Source organism: Coccinella septempunctata, chromosome 7 (assembly GCF_907165205.1).
Source record: "Coccinella septempunctata chromosome 7, icCocSept1.1, whole genome shotgun sequence".
In the NCBI taxonomy this organism is placed as follows: domain Eukaryota; kingdom Metazoa; phylum Arthropoda; class Insecta; order Coleoptera; family Coccinellidae; genus Coccinella; species Coccinella septempunctata.
In genome coordinates, this window is record NC_058195.1 from 32,858,626 (window position 1) to 32,874,006 (window position 15,381).

The 15,381-nt window shown below is 39.6% G+C and overlaps 1 protein-coding gene across 1 annotated transcript; it reads left to right on the top strand.

Moving 5' to 3' along the window:
- The first annotated feature begins 7,983 nt into the window (after positions 1 to 7,983).
- LOC123317845 (MFS-type transporter clz9-like) lies at positions 7,984 to 9,495 on the top strand. The gene is made up of 2 exons (XM_044904457.1): positions 7,984 to 8,249; positions 8,409 to 9,495. The coding sequence occupies exon 2, from the start codon at positions 8,422 to 8,424 to the stop codon at positions 9,493 to 9,495; it is 1,074 nt and encodes a 357-aa protein (XP_044760392.1). The 5' UTR covers positions 7,984 to 8,249; positions 8,409 to 8,421.
- Positions 9,496 to 15,381: the final 5,886 nt, after the last annotated feature.

Sequence of the window (15,381 nt, forward strand, 5' to 3'; positions counted from 1 at the left end):
TAGCGCCCGTGGCGACCGCCTCTCTCGCCACGCCCTCGCTCCGGCTCTGTCAACCAACTTCTCTTAAAATAAATTGTCGGTTCGTCGATTTATTCTACTCAATTTGGGTCGTAATATTCAAGTATAGAATTGTTCATTTATATTCTGGGGTTAAGTTTTCTAACATATTTTGCGGTGAAAGGGGAGAAACGACATACTTACTGTATACGTTCTTATCATTTACTGATTATAATTGTTTTTGTACCTGGCATTATCTAGTTTTTCTAGGAACCGTTTATGAAATATTTTATTGTTTATTATGTTGAGAAATTGTATAATATCATATTTAGCTGGAGATATATTCAATTTGAAAATATATATCGTTTACTATTTATGATCGAATGAATGAATAACTATCTCATTTTTAAATTCATTGCTTGAGGGGAAAATTGTTTCAGTGAAGTTATGTATCATGTTGAACATGTTAATTAACAGTTAGTAATAATTGTTTTGAAATGAAAAATGACTAAAGGCATGAAATTGTGTCATTGAAATGTTCGGTCACTTATGGCCCATTTTGATGATTTCCGAGTGTTGATAAATGATTTTGAGGTGGTGGGGGCGTTTCTGAAACATGGCTGGAGGAAGTGGTAGATACGAGGTTCATTTCTATTGGTGGTTTCACTTTTTACAGATCGGATCGCAGACGTGGACGAAGAGGTGGAGGTGTGGGGATTTACGTATCGGATAAATTGAGATCCGTATCATTCATTTTGACTAGTGTAAACGACCATTGCGAGCAAATATGGATTAGGGTGAAGATGAACAATACCTTCTTAGCAATCGGCTGCGTCTATCGCCCCCCTAAGGGTAGTTTACATTCTTTCATTGAAGCTCTCGACGATTCCTTATCCTCAATCGTTCCCACCGTTGATGAGCTGATTTTGCTTGGAGATGTGAACATCGACTTGCTTACGAACGGGACTTTGGTTAATTCCATGGATGCTTATGGTTTCACGCAATTGATAGATGAACCTACAAGAATATCTAGCTAGAGACTCTATGACATTGATGGATCCAAGTTTCGTTACCAGCCCAGGATGCGTTACGAATTCTGGTGTCGTGAATGCGGATGTTGTGTCTGATCACAAAATGGTTTTCTGTGAGCTGAGCTTTGAATCGTCAGTGACGAGGTCAAGAATGCAGAGACTTCAAATTTTTCTATATAAACTTATTTCAGAGCGACTTTGTGATGGGCTTATTCTCTCACCCTGGACGCTCCTTACGGTTGCTCGGGCGCCAGTGGGGCAATCAGTCAAACCCCACGTCTCTCACAGAATCTCCAAAGAATTGGAGAGCCCGGGTAGACTTGAGTATCAGTGGAGAAGGGTATCGATGAAGACTAGGGCGGTAGCGTCTTCTAAGTGTCTGCTTTTCAACGTTCTTTAGGCGTTAGAAAGAGTACTTACCTCTTCTAACTAAACTCTTAGATGAAACTGATTTAATAAATAGACTCTCACTGGCAAAATAATTGGCAACACAAAAATAAATGTTCAGCTATTTATTTCTATTAAAATAAACTGTACACAAAAGAAAATAGACAGGAATGTACAAGTAATAATGAATGTCGATGTCAACCGGCGGCCTGGTCGGTGTGAGGGCGGCTGATGAAATACGGTCTCTCCAGGAAAAATACGGTTGAAATAGACGGCAAATACGGTTAAATTTTGTACGGTCACTCCAGAGGAGTACGGTAAAAAAAATAGACGGTAGTTACGGTCTGTTGAGATCCTGGCAAGTCACTCCTTCTGTCGGCGGAAATCGGTACAGTGGCTGGTCTCAGTCGAATGGCAGTGCACCCTGTCTCTCTCTCCTTGTCTCCCTCTCTCTCTGTTACCCTCTGTCGGCGGAAATCGGTACCGTAGCTGGCCTCAGTCGAATGGCAGTGCTGGCTCTCTCTCTCTCTCTCTCTATCTCTCTCTCTCTCTCTCTCTCTCTGTGGTCCACAAAATGGCTGCCAGTCAGACAGCAGGTCGGAAGGAATTGTCAACCTGTAACTTGATCGGTCGGAAGTCGGCAATATATTAACAAAATAAGCACCAAAAATACGGTAGGAACTCCAAGTCCTACGGGGACCCCACGGCGGTCGCACGGACACAGATGGCCGGCACTCTACACAGTCTACGATCACTAGATCAAGTTTAAACGGTTAGTAAGTATTCTCAGCCAGTCCAACAGATTAAAGAAAGCGGAAAATAGCCCTCAGGTATGCACTACGTAAGAAATAATAATAATACGAGTGACTTGCCTTAAACTTTTGTCTTCTTGACGTAATAATCACAATTTCCAATTCAACCTTCGGCACTTTTCTCCACAGCACGATCTCAATTAATTTTCCTCTGACCTTCAGCCGCTTCAGCGCCCTGCGCTGAAGAAGTACCTCCCCTCTCCTTGGGAACCTTGCCCCACCATTGTTCGGTCAATCAGCCGGCTCGGAAAGAAACAGAAACAACTGAAGAGACGGAAAAACTGAACAAGTTGAAAGACCGCTCTCGACTCAGAAAATGTACGGTTGAACGGAAATAATTACAAAATACAGGAATTCTGAAAGCAAAAGACATTTACGGTTTCTGCTACAGATATGGAACTAGTCGGTGGAAAACAATGTTAAAATATCAATCGGTAAAGACCCCCTATGATGATATAACGGTTTTCTTCAAAAATATTTCGGTTAATAGGTCGCATTATACAAGTATAGGTGAAGAAATTTCGTTTTCGTGGCGGGGCAAAATCTGCCTCGTCACATCTTGCTGAGGGAACCTTTTTACAATATTACTATGGATGATATCGATGAGAAGGTGGAGTTTTTCTCCAGTCTGGTTCTGGGGGTGTCCGAGAAGCATGCTCCTTTAAGGGCTGGCTCGTATGACAAGGAAACATGCCCCATGGTTAACTTTTCCTATTAAAATGATGATGAAGGAAAGAGATTCGGCACTAGCGAAATTCAAAATAACTAAAGCACCCGATGATTGGGATCGTTATAAGAGATTACGTAATTTTATTTTGTCGGGGGAGAAGAGGGCATATTATGATGATATTTTTCAGGCGGGAGATTCTAGGTTATTGTGGAAGAATCTGAAGGGAATCTATCCGGTGAGGGGTAATATTCGCTCAGCCTGCAGCAGCCAGAACTGGCCAACAATTATTTCAGTTCCGTTTTTGTCGATGGGCCTGTTGGTGATGATCTTTTGCGTTTCTACTCTACAGAGAGATATCCCAAATTGAAGAACCCTGAAAATGTTTTTGAGCTACGGTTGCTTTCTGTTGATGAGGTGGGGGAAATTATCTCGACCATAAAGTCGAATGCTGTCGGTTTCGATGGTATAGGGGAGAGTGGGGTAATTGGGAACGGCGGGTAATTGGGAACAGCTAGATAAAAAATACTTCCTTATGTGCGACACTGTCTTCAACATTTTCAACGGATGCATCTGGCGATTTTCAGGGCTTACTCAAAAGTTGCGGCGATAAGTTGCATATTTCCTGTTACAGTAAGTCGATGAATGGATTCCGCATTTCAACTATAATTTTTTCGTGTGTTAATAATAATTGTAACTATCTTATTTTGAAGTTTAGAGGTGCCATATTTTGTTGATTTTGGGTAAGTGAATGCCAGCCATTTTCAATTCTTTTGATAACTTGGGATAATTAGGAACAATGTCAGGTGGGTAATTGGAAACGTTCCTTATATCCCTTGTGTTCCCAATTACTTCTGTGCTGCTCTGGTTGATGGTTAACAAATATATTAACGTTGAAATGTGTTCTATCTAGATGCCAAGAAATTATACAAAGAAGACCGAAACTAAATATAAAATTGAATATACCTGCTGTGTGTTCGAAGATTTAAGAAACGAAAAGCTCACATTAGGCTAAGCTTGAACTGAATACTCTGTTCCGAAAATTGAAACAAAATGAATTCATGATATTATCAAGTTCATTAATGAAAAATCAACACGTAGAAAAGCAAAGAAGGCAAATACTTACAAAGAAATGTTAAGAAGGAAAAAATTCAACATAAAGAACCTAACACCAACATAAAAAGGGTACAAAAAGGCACGCCAAAAGCAAAGGACTTTCAACCCAAGTCACACAGAAGAAGAATTTTCCTGCATAATTTGCTATGTAAAGTATGAAGCCCCACCATTGGAGGATTGGATCATATGATATACCTGTAAACTAGAGACACATGAAAAATGTATACTGCAAGAGAAACAAGATGTGGATACTTGTGTGATATGTGCCACTTCTAATTATTTTTATTTGCTCCAGGACTGTTCACAATTACCCCATAGGGTGTCGGGTAAATAGAAACGATAGTATTTTTTGATTTCGTTGATATTTTTTAGGGAACGTTGATTTTTTATAGTTTTTTGTTTCCGATTAGTACATGAATGAGCAAAGTTCATTTTTCAATGGAAGTTTAATACTTTTAGTGATTTTTTGTATAATTTTTCAGCGTTTGAAATTAAGTGTTCCCAACTCCCCCACTTTCCCCTAACTATCAATATGTTGAAGTACTGTGGTCCTCTACTTAATGATTTATATAACACATATTGTGAATTGCTGCATTGAAAAGAATTATTTTCCAGAGTCATGGAAGGTTGCGGTGATAAGGCCCCTAAGTAAAGTTAATGACCCTAAGCAGTTTTCAGATCTCAGACCGATTAGTATTTTGCCCGCTATTTCAAAGATCCTTGAAAGGGCTATTCATCGTCAAATTACAGTGTATATTACGGAAAACAATGTTGTTCCAAATTGTCAAGCAGGTTTTAGGGCTGGACATAGCACGTCGACTGCATTAGTTCAGGTGACAGATGATATCGTCAAAATTCTGATGGAAAAAACATAACAGCTTTGATAACCCTGGATTTTTCAAAAGCATTTGACACCATCAATTACACATTGCTCTATTCTGAGCTGAAATATTACGGCTTCTCTGAAAATTTCATCTCTTTCATCCGCTCTTACCTAAATAACCGTTCTCAGAGGGTTCTAATAGATAAAATGTTTTATCTACTTCACGTAGAGTCACTTCTGGAGTGCCGCAGGGGTCAGTTTTAGGACCGCTGCTTTTTGTTATTTATGCGAGTGATATCCTTACTTCCATTAAATATTGTAGATATCAAACCTTTGCTGATGATACTCAGATTTATTGTGACTTGAATGCGGGCAACTTTGTTCAAGTTCAAGATAATATTAACAGTGACCTTGAAACGGTGAGTAATTTGGCTGGGAGACACAATCTGAAGTTGAATGGGGGTAAGTGTAAAGTAATGTTGTTCGGGAATAGGAGATTGAGGGTGAGTCTGTCCCAGATGTTTCAGGTGCGAATTAATGATTTAGTCTTGCCCATTGTTGACACCGTCAGGAACCTGGGGATAACGTTCGATTCTGAACTCAAGTTCACTTTTCACGTAAACAACCTGCTCAAGACATCATTCTGCATCTTGAAAGTAATGTATTCTCATAGACATTGTTTTAACCGTTCTATTCGTAAAATTCTCAGTGAATCCTTAGTTCTGTCCAGATTCTATTATGGAGATGTTGTCTATGGAAATTATTTGACGAAGTTCGAGCAGCACCGCATTCAGAAGGTACAGAATTTTTGTTGTCGTTTCGTGTTTTCACTGAGGAAATATGATCCTGTCTCTCATAAAATCAGAGAACTGGGTTGGCTTCCAATGTTTGTTCGAAGAAAATATAATTTTCGTGTTTTCTTATATAAAATAGTCAAATATAAAATTCCCGTCGAACTCTATAATAAACTTGTTCCTAGATCGGCTGTTCATTCAGTTGTAGTGAGGGGCAGAAATCATCTTAGCATTCCTCGACACTCCAGTGCTGTGTTTCAGAAATCTTTCAGTTATCAGGCCGCCAAAGTGTACAATTCACTTCTCATTGATTACTTGCATGTTTCCGAGTTTCGGTTGAAACGTGTTCTGAAGGCCAGACTTCTCGACTTATTGTGTTAGTGTTAGAATAACGTTTTATTGTCCTGATGCTTTTTTCCCTCTCATGGTGTGAATATTTGTGGCTTTTTCCTTTGTAACCTATTGGGTATTCTGTACACTCAGAAATGTACAATCATGATTCTTGAATGTAGATTGTAGAGCGCTGTAATATTTGTATGTTTGTATGACACAGGTTAAGTCTAAGTATAGCCTTATGCTAAACTTCGTCTGTGTTATATTGAAAATGTGAATAAAAGACGTTTATTATTATTATTACTATATGTGGAATTTTTAGAGTCCGAACGAGTTCCTTATATGAAGCGTGACCTATGGTTTTTATCGTCGATTTGGGTTGAATTAGGTGAGATACTACTTCCTAGGAAGTTTTCCGTTCATACCTTTGCTAATTTTTGAAAAATAAGAAAATTATGACTCTGAACCTCACATTTTACTATATATGTGGAATTTTCAGAGTCCGAACGACTTTCTTATATGAAGCGTGACCTATGGTTTTTATCGTCGATTTGGGTTGAATTAGGTGAGATACTACCTACTTCCTAGGAAGTTTTTCGTTCATACCTTTGCTAATTTTTGTAGAATAAGAAAATTATGCTTCTTCATAAAATTGCATGTTTATATACATTTAATAATTTTATGATGTGAACGGTCAATGAAGAAATGTCTGAACCTTTTTAATTGTATTTTAATATTTTCAACCTGACCGAGTGCGGAAAGCAAAAAAAAGCTTACAGCACGCGGTGTTCCCAAGCGGTCACCCAATTCAATTCAATTGAATTCAAAACGTTTATTGTGCCTTTTTGTTACAAGTATGCATACATTACATTTATAATATTGGTTCATACACATGATTCCTACTTTTAAGTATTATCCACGTATGTGGTTCAGCATGTCTAAAAGCTATAAATAATAGGTAATTTCATTTTATACTTTGATATGTTACATTTTGTTTGGACGCACAGGAAAAATAAAAAGAGAAAAAAACCTGTTTTTGTCAATGGAAGGGGGGGGGTGGTGGGCTATGTACAATTATTTACATTATATACAGTATATACATTATTTATAATTCATATTTGAAAATTTTAATATTGGTTCAGCGATCCTTGTCCTCCCGGCCGCCATTGGCTAGACGCGCTTGACCCCTCCCTCAGTGATCCCTCGCAATCCTCTGTCGGTCTGATACCTTGTGGTTGTTCTGGTTTCGCTGGGGGAGTGGCTAGCGCGCGCCGTCTGTCATGGCGGTACCGTCGTTCTAGTTTCGTTGCCAATGGTACAGTTGTTGTTCTGTAATTTGAAATCAGAGAAATATTTTCAGGAGGGGGTTGGGGGAGGTAATTGGGCTGGGAGGTGGGGTTTGAGGAAGATGGGTAGGTTCTGATAGGGTAGGGGGTGTGGGCTGTTGGAATTATTGACTCTTATTTTTGTTATATTTTTTACGAGATTGCTCGACGACAATGTAATTCGTAGAAATTATTTGATATGCGATCGAAATGATCTCTGATTGTGAGGAGATCTGTGATTTCGTGAAGGTCAGAAATTCTTGTGTAGGTAGCTGTCCCTGTCCGAGATGAGACGAAGGATTTTGTTTTGGAAATTTTGAATGGGCCTGAGGGGAAACGCCGGAAACGGCCGGAGATGACAAAATGCTGGGGCGGCGTACGTGACTAGGGGTCTAATTAGGGATGTGTATAGGAGTTTTTTGTTCTTTTGATTTAATTTGCTGTTTTTGTTGAGCAGGGGGTAGAGGTTTTTCTTCGCGGTGTATGCTTTGTTCAGCGATTTTTGAATGTGGCTATGGAAGTTTAGCCTGCTATCCAGTTCGATGCCTAGATATCTAACGGAGTTTTTGGGGGTGGTTGTATGATTGTTAATTTTGAGTGGGGGGTTGATGATTTTGTCGTTGACCCTTCTGCTAAACACGATCTGTTCTGTCTTGCTTTCGTTGAGTTTAATTTTCCATCTTTCAAAATATTTAGGGTAAAGTAGGGTGAGATGGCCAGGCGGGAGAGATGACCAATGGCCTAAAACTCAATGAAGCGACGTTCGGTGGCGCTGCTTATCCTATTGGACAATTAACGGCAACAAACGTACATCGTCAGTTTGTTTTCATTCACTTCGAGGAGATATTAGAGCGCAAAAAAATCGAAAACCATACGGCGCCTTCATAAAATTTTATAGGTGTTTCAAATAATATTCAACTACGAATTTTTAGTTGCTATTTTACTGCTGTTTTCATCAGACCAGGTGAGTGCAATATTCTTTAAGTAATTCTAACCTCTGAAAACAATTGAAAACGAGTGTTGGGTTTTGTTCATCTCGTTGGCCATCTATCCCTAGCATTTGGGAGAGATGGCCAAATATATTTCTTTGTGTCTTTTCCTGAAATATGAAATAATTTTTCAGATTGCTGTAAAAAATGCCGACAGAGTATAGAAGAAAACTCTCAAATCGAGGTAAATATACTGAAGATAATTTGAAGCTTGCCATTGAAGCTGTCAGAAATGGTTCTTCTGTGAACGGCGCCTCAAAAATGTATGGTATTCCTAGAAAAACCCTTGAGAGGAAAATAAAAAATAACATTTCCACGACTGGAAGACTGGGTCCTGATAGTATGTTAGGAGAAGCGAATGAAATAAAATTGGTACAACATATTAAAAAGGCACAAAAATACGGATTTCCTATGACGTCACAAGATGTTCGTAAGCTCGCCTATAATTTCGCTGAAGGTCTGCTGATAAACCACAAGTTCAGTAAAGAAAAAGAAATTGCAGGTTCCGACTGGCTCAGGTCCTTCATGAGGAGACATCCTGACTTGTCCACTCGCAAAGCTGAGGGTTTATCTCTAGGACGAGGTGTGGAAATGAACCGTGTGGATGTGAGAAGTTATTTTGAACTTTTGCATGAAGTATTGAAACAAAATGATCTTTTCGATAAACCTGGGTGCCTCTTCAATGTTGATGAAACAGGCCTTCAATTGAATAATCGTCCAGGCCACGTTTTAGCTGAAAAAGGAGCCAGAAATGTGGTTACAGTGACGTCAGGGGAGAAAGGTGAAACAATCTCGTGCATAGCTTGTTGTAATGCAGAAGGTTTCTTTCTACCTCCAGTTTGCATATTCAAAGGCAAGAATTCGAAAAAAGAATGGACTGATTCAATGCCTCCTGGTTCACATATTGTGATGTCTCAAAAATCAGCCTATGTTACCGCTAATATTTTTTTGAATTGGTTCAAAAATCACTTTTTACCACGAAAGGGCGAAGGGAAAGCGTTATTGATTCTTGACGGGCACTCTTCTCATTGTTCTTGTGTTGAACTTCTGGAAACCGCCGAAGCAAACGATGTCATTCTGTTGTGCCTACCGCCTCATAGCACGCATTATTTGCAACCACTTGATAGGGCTTTTTTCAAATCTCTTAAGACCTTTTATTATCAAGCTTGTAAAGAATGGATGCAGAACCACCCCGGAAGAAAACTAGGACGCCTGAAATAAAACACCCCTTACCTGGAATCAATGGAAGAGCGGCTTTCCACTGAACAAGGGGTGATTATTTTTAAGATGTTAACTACACAAAATTGAAGGCCCCTTTAAGGGCAAAAATGGTGGATTCGGCCCGTCGCGCGAAGGACAGGTCTTTGATGTTTTTCTATATTTTCTGGGGAGAAAATTTAAATGAAAATCTGTTAAATTTAACGAATAAATCTATTGCAGAAATTTGAATACAAGCACATATTTGGTCGATAACGACCACAATAAAATCTCAATTTCTTTCACACATGCAAAGTGCGCAAAGCAATAATCATTAAAATTTCATCAACAAAATCTTGGATTAAAAATTCTCTTTTCTCAATTGCACAACAACAATAAGAATATGATCAAAAATCAGATGAATTTTAGAGGAGCTTTCAGGACTCTGGACAAACAAAAATTGGAACCTTCTACCTTTTTCTGCGACCAGCGACCGTCGTTCGCCTGGGGTTGCTGGTGAACTTTTCGATCACCAGACTTTCCTCGCACAGTACGGCGAATTCTTTACACTCAACCGCACTTCCCGCACTTTTCCGTCGTCAACGATTTACGCTCTTCGTTTCGACTCTATACGAAATTCCCAAAATCCTATATCCGATCTATATCACAAATAAAAGCAATTATTACGCCCTGACTGACTTTAACCACGGTACTAAATCTCTTACTCTATTCCCCGAATAGCTTGTACCCGTCTCCCTATTTGAGACCTAACTCCGAAAAAAATACTTCTAAATTTCTCGGACTGCCGAACTTACTTTCGGACTTCCAAATCTACTCTATTAGAATCCCGGATTCTACTTCCGTCTTCCCGACGTATATTTTCTTCGACCAACTTCCCACTTCCCACTGACTCCCTTCCTTTTTTTTTGGTTCCTTTTTATCATTCCCCTTCTTAGACCAAAAACCCAAATTTCCTCTCCACCTCTCGTGGGTGTATCCAGAATTATTCTACGACGCGCTAACCTTGCATTTTTCTGAACTAATTGAATTAGCCGGTTAAAACTCAAGAGCCTGCTAATTCTTACAACGCCGAATCAATTATCTTCGAATATTGAATTGATATATAAGCTCTTATGGGCGAGTTATTGTCTAAACTAAACCGTTTTCCTTTTAACTTAAAATCAGCCTCAAGTCCGACATGAAACTCTACTTCTTCGACACTTATCTTCTGAGTTGAAAATTATCATTCATACGCTTCTCATCAGAACCTTTATTTTCAATTATCTTGGACGTTGATAGCCCGAGAAAGAATTTCCTAGCCCAATATTCTATAAGCATATATATCTCGTCAATATTCCTATTTATTACACGCCCACAATTTGGTGAACTCCTAACGAAAAGTTGGGGAAAATCGGCCTCTGCAGGAAATGCAATGTCAGGTTTCAGGGCCACTGGTAAATTTCCCTGGAATCCTGATGCTATACCCGATTATGCCTACACAGTTTCTGATCAAATGGTAGACTGCGAAAACAGAGAAGGCCAGGTACAAACACAAGCAACAGAAGAAAGCAGACTTCCGATCAATTTGATGGAAGATGCAATACCATCCTGTAGCCATGATAATATAGAACCTCGAAGTTCAACTCCAGCCGAAGGAATATCCATTCCAGATTTGACGCCCGGAAAACTTTTAACTCGCATCAATCCTACACCAGCACTAGTAGCTTCTACAAGAAAACGAGCAAAAACAGTTGCTACCGTATTAACTTCTCCTGAGCACATTTCGAGCGTGAAAGATAGGTCAACGAAAAAAAAAGTGAAGGAACTGAAAGAAATCCGGCAGAAGAAATTCAGGAAGAAAAACATTCTTCAAAAGAGACAACGCGCCCTCTCGACAAGTTCTGATGAGGAGAACATAGAGGTTTCATATGAAGAAGAAAGTGATGCTCTTTCTGAAGTTGATGAAACTGAATGTGTAGGATGTGGAGAAAGCTACAACAAAACCCGAAAACAAGAAGATTGGTTGAAATGTATAATATGCCAGAAATGGTTCCATGAAAACTGCTCTTCCTTTTTGAATACTTGTCAGAATTGTGGTAAAACTGCATTCAGAAAAAAATGAAATCTGTTTCATAGATTGTATCTTGTTTTTTCATTACAGAAAAATATTTTTTCATTAAGATTTTTCATGTTGAATTCATCTATATTTTTTGGCCATCTCTCCCTGACTTCATTGGTCAACTGACCCTACCCCTGTGGGGATAGATGGCCATATGCAAGCTATTCTTGTAAAGATTATTTAGAAAAAAATATAAGTTTATTGACTGTATTTACTTATTAACCTGTTTCTTTGATAGTTAAGCAATAATAAAAAAATATTTCATGAAGTCAATATGTCACTATAACCTTACAGGCACCCTATATGCAAAACGATGGCCAACTAACCCCACTCTCCCCTAAGTAGTATTTCGAGATGGCAGTCGATTTCATTGTTTGCTTCAGTTGCGCAGCGCGAATGTGCATATATTGCAGTATCGTCTGCGAACAGTGCAATTTTTGTGTTAGGATGTGTGGGAATGTCTTGGACATAGGTATTGAAGAGCCTAGGTCCAAGGACTGACCCTTGTACTTTCCCTGCGGTGATATTTTTTATGCTGGAGTTTTCTGTACATATTCTAACTCTGAATTTTCTGTTAGTTAGGTACGCGTGAATAAGTTTGATCAAAAATGGTGGGTAGTTGAGCTTAATCATTTTATAGATTAAGCCCTCTATCCAGACTTTGTCAAAAGCTTTTTGTATGTCCAATAGAACCATGACAGTATAATTTTTTTGGTTGAAATTATTTGTGATGTCGACCACTATTCTGCATATTCTGCGGTCACCCATCCAAGTACTAACCGCGCCCGACGCTGCTTGGCTTCAGTGTTCTTTTTTTTTTAACAAGTATCTTTATTGGTTATAAATATTTACATGTCATAGACTTAAAGTAATTCACAATTTTTATGGGTTACTATTTACAATGTCAGCCCAAAATATTATTTGATCATGTCTGGAAAGCTAAAGATAATTAATTAAGTTACTTTTGTTTGTTAGGGTATGCTAGTGTTAGTTATGATAATTTATACAGGAAAATGAAAAATAAAAACAGATAGTGAGGATTAGCGGCTAGCGCTTGCACATATTTACATTATTTACAGAATTCACAATACGATATATACAGAATTACAATATTTACAGATTGGTGTTATGTACAGTTTTGAAATATTTACAAATGCATATTTCGATCACGTTATTGGACCGAATGCGCGTTCTGCTCGAGCGCCATTGGCTGGGCATGTCTGAGCCCTCCCCCTGCAATTCGTCTCATCCATCTGGCGGGTCCTAACCCTTGTGGTTGGTCGGAGATCACTGAGGGAGTGTCATGGTGTCCCGTTCATAGTTCGCAACGGTCCAATGGTGGCTGTGTGATATGTTGGCCTGAAAACAGAAAAGCTATTCAGTAGTAGTCGTCCATTTTGACGGATATGTAGGGGGGAAAAGGATGGTTATAGGGGTTTTTGGAAGATGGGGAAGAATTGGTAGGGGAGAGGGTGGGGGCTATGTGGCTTCAAATTTTGTAACCTCGTTTTGATAATGTTTAGGTCAGCCCGCTCGCCTGACACTGTTTTTCGTAGAAGTTGGCGGAAACGTGATCAAAAAATTCCCTGACCGTAGGCAGGTCCGTCTCCTCATGAAGTTCCGTGATTCTCGTGTAGAGAGGTTTATTCGTTATGATACGGAGGACTTTATTCTGTAAATTTTGTCTCAAGCTCTCAAGGGAGACGGTCTAAGGTGACAAAAGACAGGTGTCGCTTAGGAGATAAGGGGTCTGATGACTGACGTGTATATTAGTTTTTCATTTCGGATGTTCAATTTGGATTTTTTGTACAATAGAGGGTATAGGTTTTTCTTTGCCAAGTAGGCTTTGCTGAGTGAGGATTTGATATGTTTATGAAAGTTTAGCCTACTGTCGAGTATTTGACGTTATTTTTGGGTGTGATTTGGGTGTTGTTGATTGTGGGGGGGTTTGGATAATTTTGTCGTTGACTCGTCTGCTGAATACTATTTGCTCGGTTTTATTCTCGTTGAGTTTTATTTTCCATTTTTCGAAATATTTCTGTAGAATTTCGAAATGGTTTTTTATCTCGGTGTTAGCCAGTTCAGCGCAGCTTGAGTGTGCATAGAGAGCAGTATCATCTGCGAAGAGGGCTAGTTTTGTTGTAGCATATTTTGGAATGTCTTGAACGTAAATATTGAATAATCTAGGTCCAAGTACCGATCCCTGTATCACTCCTGCTCGGATGTTTTCCGAGTTCGAAAAGGCATTACCAACTTTCACTTTAAAGTCTCTGTTGGTCAGATAAGAGTAGATTAATTTGATTAGGAAGTCGGGAAAACCTAGACGTATCATTTTGTAGATAAGGCCTTCGAACCACACCTTGTCGAATGCTTTTTCGATGTCGAGGAGTAGCATTACGGTGTGGTTCAGTTCATTATAGTTGTTGATGATATCGGTTACCACCCTGCATATTTGGTGGGTGGCGCTATGTTTTTCTTTAAATCCGAACTGCTCGGGGTCGGATATTTTCGCCCTTTTGGTGGCGAGTTTTATTTTGGCCACTAATACCTTTTCGACCATCTTGCTGAGGTTAGACAACAAACTTATCGGTCTGTAGTTCAACGGGGAGGTTCGACTCTTACCCGCTTTCGGGATGGGTGCCACAACTGCCGATTTCCAACTGGTTGGCCAGTGTTGTAGCGTAATAATCGCGTTGGTGATATAATTAAGTTGTACAATGGCCTTCCTCGATAGATTTTTGATGAGTCTGTTGTCCACCTCGTCAAGACCGGGAGCCTTTCTGTTGGGGATTTGTCGGATAAAATATTATGTATTTCGGTTGGATTGGTGAGGTAGGGAAGACTTGGCTTGTGGGGGCGAAAGTTTGACAAGAATGAGTAAACCGATTGGTGTATGTTTCTTTGATCCTCATCGAGGGTTTGGGGGATGTTGTGGGCGGATTCGAACGCTTCAGAGAGGATTTCAGCTTTTTCCGCTTCAGAAGACTATGTGTTTGTGTTGTCTTTTAGTTCAGGGATGGGTTTGAACTTGTTGGTGTATTGCTTGGTCGTTCTCCATAGAGAATTGTCTTGGGGGTTTAGTTTGGATAGTTTTTCCTCCCATAGAATGTTTCTGTGTTGGACGAGTTCGACTTCAATCTCCTTGTTTAGATGTTTGAGGAGGGTTTGGTCTGGGGCAAGCCTGTTTGTTTGCCATCTTTTGCGGGTTTTGTTACGGAATCTTATGAGGCCGATGATGTGGGGGGCAGTTTGTCCAGTCTTTCTTTGACTGGGGATTTGTGAGTGGTTTGTTCCCGGGCGAATTGGATAGCGTTCGTGAGTTTAGTTATTTCCTCCTCGATGAGGTCTGGTGATGTTATGTTGTTGATGGTGATACGGGAATCTAGGATACTTCTAAACGTTTTCCAATCGGTTGTGGTGTAGTTGAATACCAGTTTTTCTGTGAAGCACTGGTCGAGCTCTATGCTGAAGATGACTGGGTTGTGATCGGAATGGAGTTGAAAACTTGAGTGGGGGCCTGATAATAATAATAATAATAATAATAATAACCGCTGAAGGTGCTGCGCAGGATATTCAGCCAGTGCTCACCCAAGCGGGGTTAGTTAGAAAGCGCATGAAGTGGACAACGTCCATGAATGAAACTATTGTGCGCATATATAACTCCATCACGGGACTAGGGCAGAACACGAACAACTATAGGAAAAGGCTCCATGAGGAATTCTGCAACGCCTACCCAAATATAAATGTCACTGAACAACGGGTGGCAGACCAGTACCGCGTAATTCTGAGAA

Coding starts and splice junctions, on each gene's coding strand:
- LOC123317845 (XM_044904457.1), top strand. CDS start 8,422: ATGCCGACAGAGTATAGAAGAAAACTCTCAAATCGAGGTAAATATACT.